The 12,079-nt window shown below is 33.2% G+C and overlaps 3 protein-coding genes across 3 annotated transcripts; 2 read left to right on the forward strand and 1 right to left on the reverse strand.

The window, feature by feature from the left end:
* Nucleotides 1-407: 407 nt before the first annotated feature.
* TRIADDRAFT_58648 (uncharacterized protein) lies at nt 408-4,921 on the forward strand (the record flags this gene model as incomplete). The annotated part of the gene is made up of 11 exons (XM_002114583.1): nt 408-471; nt 857-958; nt 1,353-1,452; nt 1,719-1,830; nt 2,228-2,283; nt 2,553-2,674; nt 2,754-2,811; nt 3,337-3,391; nt 4,149-4,237; nt 4,401-4,485; nt 4,799-4,921. The coding sequence occupies 11 exons, from the start codon at nt 408-410 to the stop codon at nt 4,919-4,921; spliced, it is 966 nt and encodes a 321-aa protein (XP_002114619.1).
* A 798-nt stretch (nt 4,922-5,719) lies between these two features.
* On the reverse strand, nt 5,720-6,914 carry TRIADDRAFT_58649 (uncharacterized protein; the record flags this gene model as incomplete). The annotated part of the gene is made up of 5 exons (XM_002114767.1): nt 5,720-5,797; nt 5,893-6,020; nt 6,181-6,350; nt 6,512-6,565; nt 6,796-6,914. The coding sequence occupies 5 exons, from the start codon at nt 6,912-6,914 to the stop codon at nt 5,720-5,722; spliced, it is 549 nt and encodes a 182-aa protein (XP_002114803.1).
* A 1,623-nt stretch (nt 6,915-8,537) lies between these two features.
* On the forward strand, nt 8,538-11,770 carry TRIADDRAFT_28394 (uncharacterized protein; the record flags this gene model as incomplete). The annotated part of the gene is made up of 11 exons (XM_002114584.1): nt 8,538-8,864; nt 9,551-9,672; nt 9,848-9,917; nt 10,027-10,131; nt 10,242-10,304; nt 10,426-10,496; nt 10,694-10,800; nt 10,968-11,024; nt 11,127-11,221; nt 11,479-11,543; nt 11,656-11,770. 11 exons carry the CDS (start codon nt 8,538-8,540, stop codon nt 11,768-11,770), a joined length of 1,197 nt encoding a protein of 398 aa, XP_002114620.1.
* Between the last annotated feature and the right edge of the window lie 309 nt (nt 11,771-12,079).

The following is a 12,079-nucleotide window of genomic DNA, read 5'->3' on the forward strand; positions in this document are numbered from 1 at the left end:
AGTTATTATGTTTTTTCTTGTAAATTGAATACCATTTCTTGCAATCTATGGCGAAAAAAGCAAAAATAACTCGCCGCCAGCAAAAGCGATGAAGAATAGAACGTACAAATTTTATGATTATAGAGCCGGAACAACGGTATTTGCTAAAATTCCAGTAATATAGCCTGTCCCCTTTAGTACTTTATTAGAAACATTTATTAGAGTTATATATTTTAGACGTGAATCGATTCATCCAAAGAGACTGTAATATCCGATTACTCGTATAGTGCCTCCTATATTTTGAACAATAATTTTCTTTTTACAGTTCGCACGCTTGTTCAAAACACGAGCTATCTGATGTCAATTAAAATCCAATAATATATTTGAAGAAATCTAGCAAAGCAGCCAACCTTTGGAGTCGCAAAGCGATGGCATTTTGTTCTCATTCTAGGTACAGCTTTGAATCTGATGGAAATAAACCAGCGAATCAAGGTAGACTAAAGCATTACGCCGTATCGGTTTCACATAAACTACCCAAAAAATAAAATTAAAAAAAAATATCTTAATTATACTGCCAATAGACTAATCTTTTCCGAGATTAACTAAAAATACGGCGCGTTATAGTACTGTCTGATTTGAATGATATGCTTCATTATTACGCTTCGGAGGGTGGTACTATCGTTGTTTACTTTACTATTTACATTAGTCACTCATTTCGTGATATACCTCCCTCCCAATCGAACTCTAGAAATACTCGTAATTCATAACTATACTTGGCTCTCGATTATTATCGTTTCTAAGATTTTTTGGAGACTTTAAAATTCCTGATGCCAATTTAGTATCGAACAATTCTGAAGACAATATATCACCATTCTAGATAATTTGGCTACGCAGGACGCATCTGTTCAACATTTAATGAGTTATTATCAATGTCGTCATTATGGATGGATTAAGAAACAAGGCGGTAATCATAAAAATTGTAAGTCATGATTAAATTTCAATTTTTCAAACTTCTAAAATTTTACCGATCTAATACCGAAAATTTTTATATCATAAAATATAGCAAGGCTTAGTGCAGAAGTAATAAACAGTGTATTCCTATACAATATTTATTTTGAAGGCATTAGTTGGAATTAAGTCATAAAGAAAATAAGAAATTAATTTTTAGAGCAAGTATACTGAAATCCTAGTTGTTAACAATACGGTAGAATTGGTGCTCACTGGAATTGGTAGATTTTAAAATGTAGTGGCAACGAATTACATGTTCTTTGGTTTAACAACAAGCGTTACAAAATGCTGACATTATAATAACTTCTGTATGCATAGCATCTTTAAAGCAAATATAGTAAATATTATGTCATACGAATTTACAGGGAAAACTCGGTTCATGATATTGTGTCAGGGATGTTTATATTACTATGAGAACGAACAATCAGTCAAACCGAAAGGCCATGTTGTCCTTAATAACTACAGGTTCGATATAACTGTTACAGCAGTTGGTGCACTGTACAACCATTTCATGTTATATTTAACACCATAGTAGTACTTACGCCATGCTGCCGAATATAAATAAATTTTAATTGTTAGATTATATTTATTAGTCAAAATATCCATCAAACCGTGGATATTCATTAATATAGCGGTATTGCCTTTAATTTCTACTATTAAATACACCTTTCATACCGCAACGAAAACTATCTTTTGATATCTACTATACACTACATCATGAACGAGAACAGAGCCTGTCCAGCTCCAGAAATGAGAAAAATGCCATGGGTTTTTAAATTACTACATCTTCATCCGTGCATGAGGACGTACTACGTCTCCTGTAAAAATAGAGATGAAATGCTGGTAATTATAATTATTTAAATGATATCACATAATATTTCGTGAGTCCAATACCTGCACTTAGGTGGGAATGAGAAATACAGTGGCTGTGAGAAAATCTTTATAGTCTTTCATATTAACAACTGTAGCGCTGTTCTTATTATCATTTAATAAACTTCAGATTAATTTAAAAGCCATTATTTTTAATATGTTATGCTGTCACGTATACGTGTACAATTACGTACTATGATACTATGCAAGTTATCTAACTGTTAGTGCTAGTTGACTTTAAGAAACACTTTGTATTCGAATGAAATTAGCCGAATCAAAATTAATCCGCTATTTATACATAAGATGATTTATCAGTAAGCATTATCTTCCACTCTTCACATTGTTCCTATTTCTGCAAATATCTTGTCAGCGTTGGATCGAAATGATCGGGAAAGACATTGAAGTTTATTGTAGCAGTGATGACTGGTAATACTTTTAATGATAATGGTAAAATAAAATTAGGAACGTTGCTTCTGTAACTATACGCTAGTAGCTATCCACTTAAATATTTAACTATATTCTCTTTTTATGATATTATTGGAATAAAATAATATCACTTTGTTGAATTATTTAAAACATACAGCGAACAATGATCGGACATTTTTAGATTTGTTTTCTACGTAAGATAAATAGTTTATTAAGGTGAAGTTACCTAAAGGTAAACCAGGTTCTCGGTTGGTAATTCTTGTGTACAGGGGTCACGGATATGAAAAATATGATGAAGAAAGCAATCCAGAAAACCAAAGAAGAAATTACTTTCAAGAAAGCGAAATTCCTGTAAATATAAATGATAATCCACCAACTGCGACAGAATCTAGTAAGTAGATGTATTGGTCTTAGTAACTAAATGCTTTCAATCCTATAGACTTATTTGTTTTTCAAATTCATTTATCAAGGTGACATGATAAATTTCAATTATGACCAACAGATTGACGGGATAATTAAATCTAAAGAGTAAGGAATGACTATAGCTCGTAATAGCGATAGTTGATTTTTTCAATAGACTACGATATACAGTTTATAATTATACAAAATAATATTATTTCAAACCAATCTGATCAAGTTATAAACAAGTATATCATCGTCAATTAAAATGGATATAGTCATTAAAAGAAGGCCACTTAAGAATATTTAAGATACTATATACTACATTACACAAAGTATTTTCATTAATGAATTTAATGTGTTATACGGTACCGTACAAACGGTTACGATGAAACTGGAGATGATAAAGTTTTCTTAAGAAGATCTTATAATCATAGCATACGAACGTATGAAAATTCGTTGGTATCGAAGGTCTTGACTAATGCATATGTCGACTTCGATAACGTACAATAGTAATAAAGTGGGTATATCATTTATTTTAAAGCACTGATTCGATACGCTGTAGCAGTTTCAGTAATTAAACAAGGATTTTCGTTGATCCATTTGATGTTTGCTTTGCATAATATCCTAAAATTTATAATTTAATTTTTGAAGTTTCTTCCACGAATATCAAGTTGCACATCCCAGTTCCTTGAAGCCATGGCAAACGGTATAATAACTATTGAAATTTTGGAAGAATTAAAGTTAATTAAAAGTAACAATTATTTAAATTAAGCGTAATAGGTATATACGATTGAAGTCAAATTGCCGCATACTGCAAGATAGCTACCATTACCCTATTATGTTATCATATATTGCAGAAGCTGTATCTTGTGCTATTCGAATAGCCTAATGTCTACAGTATACAGTACAGCGCTATAATTGTTAGAGTGTTAGATTGTGCATCAATGCCATATATTACTATATAAATTATTAGTCAGTTGTACTAATTAGGAGTAGTACGAATCTTCAATATCGTGGCTAGTATTAATTAATTAACGCTAGATACAGTAGTGATACACAACACCGTCTTGGTTTTTTATTACATGGGCTACTTAATAATTTCTTTTGAGGGAATTTAGTACTCCATGATTATTACTATATCACGGGTTGACTCAGGATTTTAGTCGCTAGAGACATACAGAATAGATTAAAGCGAGTCCAGTAAATCAAACTTTGTTGTAGCGCTATAATAAGTACTTTAATATGAAAATCAGTGAGTTTATTACATAAAACCGGCAATGCAGTTAATTTGATATTGTTAATCTTACAGTACAGCCAGTGGGTAGCAAAGTAAGATATTAAATTGAATGGTCTAGTCAACGATTTTATGCAGTGATACTGAATTTATCGTAACACTCTGATCAGAATGTTACAGTGAATTGGTTTTGCTTGATTTTCTTAATGAGTAAATATTGTTATTGCAGGAGTTATCACAAACTTCACAAATAGACAAATTACACTATTTACCAAAGTCAACATTTATAGGAAAAGCTGATGTAAGCCAAGCCTTAAGGTAAGTTTTTCACTTGCAAATGGTAACTCCTTTATTAAACCTGGTGGCAAAAAATTGATTTAATTTCTTGAGTTTGTTTCTACATTGGTTCACTTTGATGAATTTACGATATACTGTATTACGTGCTCACGATAGTAAATCAACATAAATTCTTCTTCATTAGACTATTATACCACCAACCGTTTCAGGAAGGGCTCTATTTAATTCGAGAAGGCAAAACTTCCATAAATACCACTATGCAAAATATGGTAAGGTTGTTATTTTTCAACCCTAAAACAGTATCCTTCATTTTGAAATATTGAGACGTAAAATTGAGACGCTGTCATGTTCAATTTCAATAGATATTGACTGTAGGCACTGAAGATGTTCCATTACATTTTAGGATACTATATTTTAGTGTAAGTTCGTGAATTAATTATATTTATTTTATATTGTTCGGGCTGCAACACTAGTTAGAATTAGTACAATGGAAAGGTACCACTCTCAGTTGCACAAATCTAATACTATATTTCATTATTAGTAATATCTATTACTTTAAAATCATTTCCATTTTATTTCTAGGATAAGGGATGGACTCTAGATAGGTCTTGCTGGTTTGAAAGACTAGATCAACTGATACGATATTATCATCATAACAGTTTACCGAACTGTTTATGTAAGCTGACTCGAGCATACTCTTCGTAAAAGATAATATACTATATTCCTATCGCTACACTGGATTACATATTTCTTTCCTATTTTTAAGAAATGGAAGGTGAATTTTGTACTGACCAGGACAATGCTTTGAGTACATGTACGCGTGCACCGCAAATTATGTACAATCAATCTACGATGCAGTAGATTGCAATAGTTTTGTTATGCGACCTTATCATTAAACATTATATCGAATTTTGGTGTTAGAAGAATGTTCATAGTAACGTAATCTAGTTATTATGCCTCGAGCACTGAAATAACAGCATAAGCGCGTATTGTAAAGATACTAGAATGCATTGTTGAGCGATTGAGACATACAAATATTACTGTAGTTTGTGTACTGTACATACTGAAGAAAAGAGATTAAGTATAGAATAAAATACTTAAAGACTGCAAGTAGTTTACCGCCTTTGATGAAATAGCAACCAACGATATATATTATATTTGTTATATTTACTGTGGAAATATTTTTATTTACGATGCTATCCGTTTTAGTTAAAACCGACTTCTATCATATAAATGTCTATAACTGCTGCTAACAAATAAACTTTTAAGAAATTTCTTATAACTTAATTGCAGTCGTTCAGAACCGTCCAATGACAACCCAATACAGTATGCTACAAGTACTCGTATAGTTGATCACTGCAAAAATAATTTTTACAGTCTTGAACTAACATTAACATAAAGATTTCAATAGTGTATCGTAACAAATATTAAATATTGCAAGGCGACTTTTATCCAGATTTCATCAAAATATACTGCTTCTCGTTCACTCTAACGTCACATTGCCTAAACGTGAGGCTTACCAAGGTCTACGATAATGTCCTTGGCTTGAATTACATCGTCTGAATTTACAGTTTCTTGAACCTATTTTCGCATATATGTAAATTAAATTTCAAACCATCATTACTATATCGTAAAACGAAGTAGTCTTAAAGAGAAATGCTACGGCTTCGTCTTACAGGTTCTCGGATAGTGCCCTTCTTCACTTTTATCGTAGTAACATTTTCTCTACTTAAATTATCGCATGACGCCGATAATAGTCCATGATGGAAGTAGAAATCCACATCATTTGGAAATTTCATGGTAGCTGTAATATCGTTTAAAAATTTTTTCGTTAACAATAATAGTACCATAACGGAATATCTATCGGTAAAATTATCCACGCTGGTTTAAGAATGTTAAATCAATGAACGATAAAGATTCTTAATTCAAAGAGCCTTGAATTAGTCAGTAAACACTCTTCTTACCTTTAATTTTGCATTCTCTATCCTTTGGGGTTGTTCCTACCTTAAATGATTCTTTGATAGTATTTACTAACAGTTCTGAATAACGCTTTGTGGGATCTATAGATTTCTTTTTGGAATCATTGAAGCCCAAAACTTTGTGATAATAGTAATTACTTTGTAGACGTTTTAGCCTGTTGATATTAATGTAAATCTAGTCAAGTAAGGAACGTTAGATCTTTGACAGATGGGAAGGAACTACTGTATGTTTGCAATGAAAAATTTTACTTTTACCTTGGTTGATACTCCCATATTAAATGGACACCGTTACACTATTGATCATTAACTGACTTACGTTTTGATTGTGAATGGGGTATGCTTTGGCTTGGTGTATGGAATTCTTTCCTCTCTGAAAATAAATAAAAGTTAAAAATTAAAATTTATAATATGATTAGTATATGTTGACGATATTTTCTGCAGCGACAGCCAATACAATGGTATATTTACTAATTTCTCGTCTATTCAAGCTCTTTATGCACATATACAGTAGTCCTTTTTAACAATTGACATTTTGTTAATACAGTCAATGACTGAAATTAAAAGTTTTCGAGCTCGAAAAGTGGTACATGATTCCAGCACCTAATTATCCAGAATAAAGACGCACGGTCTTCGTTGAGTTGCAAATTATCATTATATTTTCGATCATCGCCATCCATCATGTTGATTAACAGTTTATCCTGCGGTTTCTGTACTGCCATATTAGCTCAGAATCCTTTCTATTTTGAAGGTTATTTGAGCCTGGATCGTCACCCTTTCATTATCGATGCTCTGACGGTACTACGCGTCAATTTCTTCCCACGCTCTGCTTTTTATTTTTTATTTTATTTTTCCTTGTTGAACGCACAACGCCTTAAGCGTCCAATATTTACCCAATTCAGTATTCCATGTCTAATAGTGAGTAAATCCATTGTGGTGGTGAAATGACGAGTGTTTCTAGTTGTGAACGGTTGCAAGAGCTAAGTATTTTCATGCATTTTTGAGTAACTAGCGCAGGGATTTGTACCAGGAGAGGAAATACTTTATTTTGCGTAGAGCATTGTCGCTGATATTTATGCTCGTTAACACAGACAACGCTGATACGCGGACGCCAACAAATCATTTTGCACAAACTACAATAAATTTCGACCTGCGATATGAAAGCAAGTTCTCTCTCTCTAACGCATCTGCTTTATTTAGTACGCCGTAGTGATTCCATTTTCTTAAAATTACATTCTGGATTTACTGTCTTGGATTAATAATGAAGGTATAACCTATTAAGAAATCGCTTATTGAAGTTCGTTATAATAATGAATTATTCATCAAAGTCTGATATGTGGATTGTACGGGTTCGTGGGTTCAGGCAATAATGACCGCTCTTTGTTTAACGTAGTAAGTGTACTGTACCAACAAACTAGGTTGAAGCCGATTTATTGGTCATTGTCCTCAGTGGTCATCGACTACTGAATGTGTTTTACCTGGTTCGGCCCGTCGTTGCTTGAGGTGCTATCACTACATTATGCAATTGATGAATGTGCACAGAGTATTTCTACAGTACTGTAGTCGATGGCTGTGTCGATTTCTATTTTAGAAGATGAAATCTCATTTGAACTTTCTTTTTATTACCAAGATTGAAGGCATGAACAAGCTCTACCTCACATCGATCACCAATTCACCTCCTATTTTGGTTTACTGCTAAAATGAATCAATAGAGACTGTACAGTGTACAGTACTGTACAGTATGTTATGGCTTGCCTCCCACCGCAATGCTACAGTATCTCACATTTACAGTACAGTATTGGTACAGTACTGTACACTGTACAGCATATCGATACGCAAATGGTTCATACTCTTCAAAGGTTGTTATAATCACGAAACAGTCAAGGAAGCAAATTCTGAACTCTCTTTTTATTACCAAGATTGAAGCCATGAACAAGCTCAACCTCACATCGATCACCAATTCGCCTCCTATTTTGGTTTACTACTAGAATGAATCAATAGATACTGTACTGTTCAGTGTACAGTACAGTACCGTATACTGTACATTATATCATGGCTTGCCTCCCGCCGCACTGCTACAGTACCTCACATTTACAGTACAGTCCTGATACCGTACTGTACACTGTACACTGTACAGTATATCGATACGCAAATGGTTCATGCTCTTCAAGGCTTGTTACAACTACGAAACAGTCAAGGAAGCAAATTGTGAATGGTTCAACATACGAAGTTAACGTAGAAAGAGAAATTGGCAACTGGACTCAATCCAATCACTGTTTGTAAATCGATCGATTGAATGTGGTCCACGCAAGCTGCTTGATAGATCAAGATTCTTTAGCCTTAAAATGGACTTAAACTTATTTCAATTTTTTACAAAAGATTTACCTGTTGAAGTTAAGTATATCAACAATGCTAGAGGTAAAGGACTATTTGCTACAAATTGCTTTAATGAAGGAGACGAAATTTTTAAGGAGAACCCGCTGGTTTGCGCTCAGTTCTTATGGAATGAATTTTATAAGTATGAGGCATGTGAATATTGTCTAAGATCCTTGGAAGATGCTGAAACTATGGCGCGAAGGTTATCTGGCAACCCCAACGTTGTCTTACCCCATAAAGAGTATTGCAGCACGTATGCAATGGAGAATTATGTCAAATGCCCACGATGTCAGGTAGTTTATCAATACATGTATATATTAAAATCACTACGCATACGTTAACAAGACTACAGTACTAAAGGGTTGTAGTAATCTCCGGCAGTAATTAGTTATTATGCCTCGAGGTTGTATACGCTTTGCTAATCTTAACCATGTAATAATAACATTTGAAGGAAAAGGATATTGTTGCAACGACTTTCTATTACCTACAGTAGCAACACAGTGATTGATACATATTTACTCTTTTGTTGCTCTGATGAGCAATTCAATATAGATATGTAGATTTGTAATACTGATCTTAGGCGTCTTATTGTCTAGCTATCTCGCTGCAACACTCCGAATAAGTAGTTTATTGAACTAGCTCTTAAGACTTTGTTGTATACAAATTAACCTTGGCTTCAGTGACAATGTTGTCAAAGTATAAATCAGATTAAACTCTGTGATTTAGAAGCAGATTCATCGTAGGCTACTTAGTTACCTTCCTTACATTAATTTAACGGTTAATTGATATTGCTGCTGCTTTCGTTATCAACTATCCTGCACGGCGGTAAAAGAGTGATATGTAGTGCGTATCTGTACTGTAACACCTTGAGAAATCACTTCTTTATCGCTACTGTGAATTGTGCGCTTAGGCTAACAATGATGGATAAATCCTTGGTCTATCTTCTTTAATTAAACATTTTCAATGATTGAATGCAATTTAGACTATGTACTGCAGTTCTACGTGCTTGGAGAAGGCAGTCAAAGAATATCATCGCAGTCTATGTTGCGGTTCCAACAATTGCAGGCCGGATCATTCACTTAACAGGCTGAGAGAAACTTGGAGGTAGGTATAAAGTAATAAATGATCTATTAATTATGAATTATTATGCACGTGTAATGAGTGAATTGGTATATTTTTGATAATCCGGTGCAAGCTTCTGATAATTAGCATAAACGCGTAAATACTGTTGCTGCTACACGTACTGCATATCATTTTATCCTACTTTTCTTCCCTATAGGAATATCCATTATCCACCAGAGACTAGCAGCATCATGCTTATAGCTAAAATGATAGCCATGATTGAACAGGTACATCTCTCTCTATCGCTCATACAACTTTCAAGCCAAGTGGTTTGCAAACCTATTAATTATTGATGCAATCCAGACTTTTGAGATTCTACTTGTACTATACTTTTAGGCAGATGACCCAATGGATGTGCTTAAATTGTTCTCGCAATTTTCTCGTGTAACTGCCAATAACGAAGCTCACGTAGCACACAAGTTATTTGGGAAACAATTTGTGGTAAAGCATCTCCGTAACAGATTCTAGTTTTTTTATGTTTCAGTGAAGAGTATTTATAGTATTATGAAAAAATGCATTAAATTAATAACGTATTATTACTTCTCATCTAGGAACAGATTGAAATTCTTCGTTTGGAATTAATAAACACTTTGCCTAGTAGTAAAATCACTGAAGTAAGATTTCAATGCCTATGCAGTGATAATCTGATAATAAACAATATTGCAATATCTAATCTAATGTTGATAAATATTGATTTACATACTTGTGAGATCTGACATAAACATTTTAATTTAGTGGTATACACCGGGTGGTTTTCGATCTCTTCTCGCTATGATTGGAACCAACGGTCAAGGCATTGCGTCAAGGTATGCTATCGCATCAGATTAGATTCAACTTATCTCGCTAGCAAGCAGATGTCATATTCTAAGCATGAAATCAATAAATCACGAATTTATGATTTATTTTTAAAATAAATAAAAGATGAGAGGTTATCTCGGTGCAGCAATCTTCATTGTTATTGCAATATATTGAAAGTTTTTCTAATATTAAGACTACAATCTAGTTCTTTTAGCCAGTATGCTCGAAATGTCGATGCTGCGAAATTTGAGAAACAGGAAGAAGATTACATTAATTCCTTCCTGGATCAATTGTATGCAGATATGAATGAAGGTAAGGTTATTGGTGCATTTATTGGTTAATTTAAATTTTATTAATCGGTTCATAATAGAGTGTACGTCATCCTTTACTATAAATCCACAATTCATATTCTCTATATTTTTAGTCGATTCTATTACACTATATGCCGTCTTTAAGTTGTTTATCATCTGTACTATTAGAATCTGGGGATTTCTTAGATTGTGAAGGTTCTGGCTTATATTTGCTACAGTCTTGCTGTAAGTGAAAAAAAAATTGTGTTCGACATATCGCCTTCACGTAAATTGTAACCATTATGATAATAGGTATAATATCATTTATCATCCTGTTCTATTGTCTAGGCAATCATGACTGTAGCCCTAATGTAGAAATAAATTTTTTGGATAATAATGCGACTTTAACGGTGAAAGCAATTAGGAACATCTCCGAAGGGCAGGTATTGTGTGTAAATATAGTCAACAGTTATTGAACTTATTTTGTGCTTATGTTTAGTTTAAAATATGTTGCAGTTAATTGTAAGGCTACAGTTATTGTTATTACTTTTATTATTATTACTGTAAACCTAAATACAGTATACTATATCTACATTGAACGGACGTTTAAAATTCATAGTACTATTTTAGAAGACAGTATTCGCTTAACTGACCGGTGCAGTCATATGCTTTATCCATCATTGATTTCGTATGCTTATAGGAGCTTTGTATTTCGTACATCGATTCGGATATTAAAAATTGGAAAAAGCGCCAAGCAATACTGATGTGTGTTGCCTATCATTCAATTTTTGTATAGTTTACTGCTAGATATATCACTAATTTCTGAGCTTGTAAGCCTGATTGATTTTCTAATAGAAATCAACTATATTACCTTTAGGGAAAATTATCTATTCGAGTGTACTTGTAATAGATGTATGGTAGAATCGCAGCAGCCTGAACCATTGTCTTCAAGTGAAAGTGAGGATTCGGATGACATGGATGTTGGTGACTGAGGATATATGCACAAATTTGATTTCTCCTTTCTTTAACTGTAAATAAAATTAAAACACTTTGCAAAAAGCCGAAATTACATTGTATTCGATCCGTATTCGTGTGCTCGGTTCACTCTGATCATCTTTCATTTCCGTATCATAGAAAGCGAATGCAATTATTAAATTGAGTAGCATTACATATATATTTAATTAGTGATGTTTCATGGCTACAAATAGAGCTTTGCAGCCTAAGCATTCTGTTGCTTTGACTTGCAATGGAGATTCTGATGCAATGCCATTCTAAACTAATTCGAATTATGAGCTAAACTT

Source organism: Trichoplax adhaerens, genomic scaffold (genome assembly GCF_000150275.1).
Source record: "Trichoplax adhaerens TRIADscaffold_8 genomic scaffold, whole genome shotgun sequence".
Taxonomy (NCBI): domain Eukaryota; kingdom Metazoa; phylum Placozoa; class Uniplacotomia; order Trichoplacea; family Trichoplacidae; genus Trichoplax; species Trichoplax adhaerens.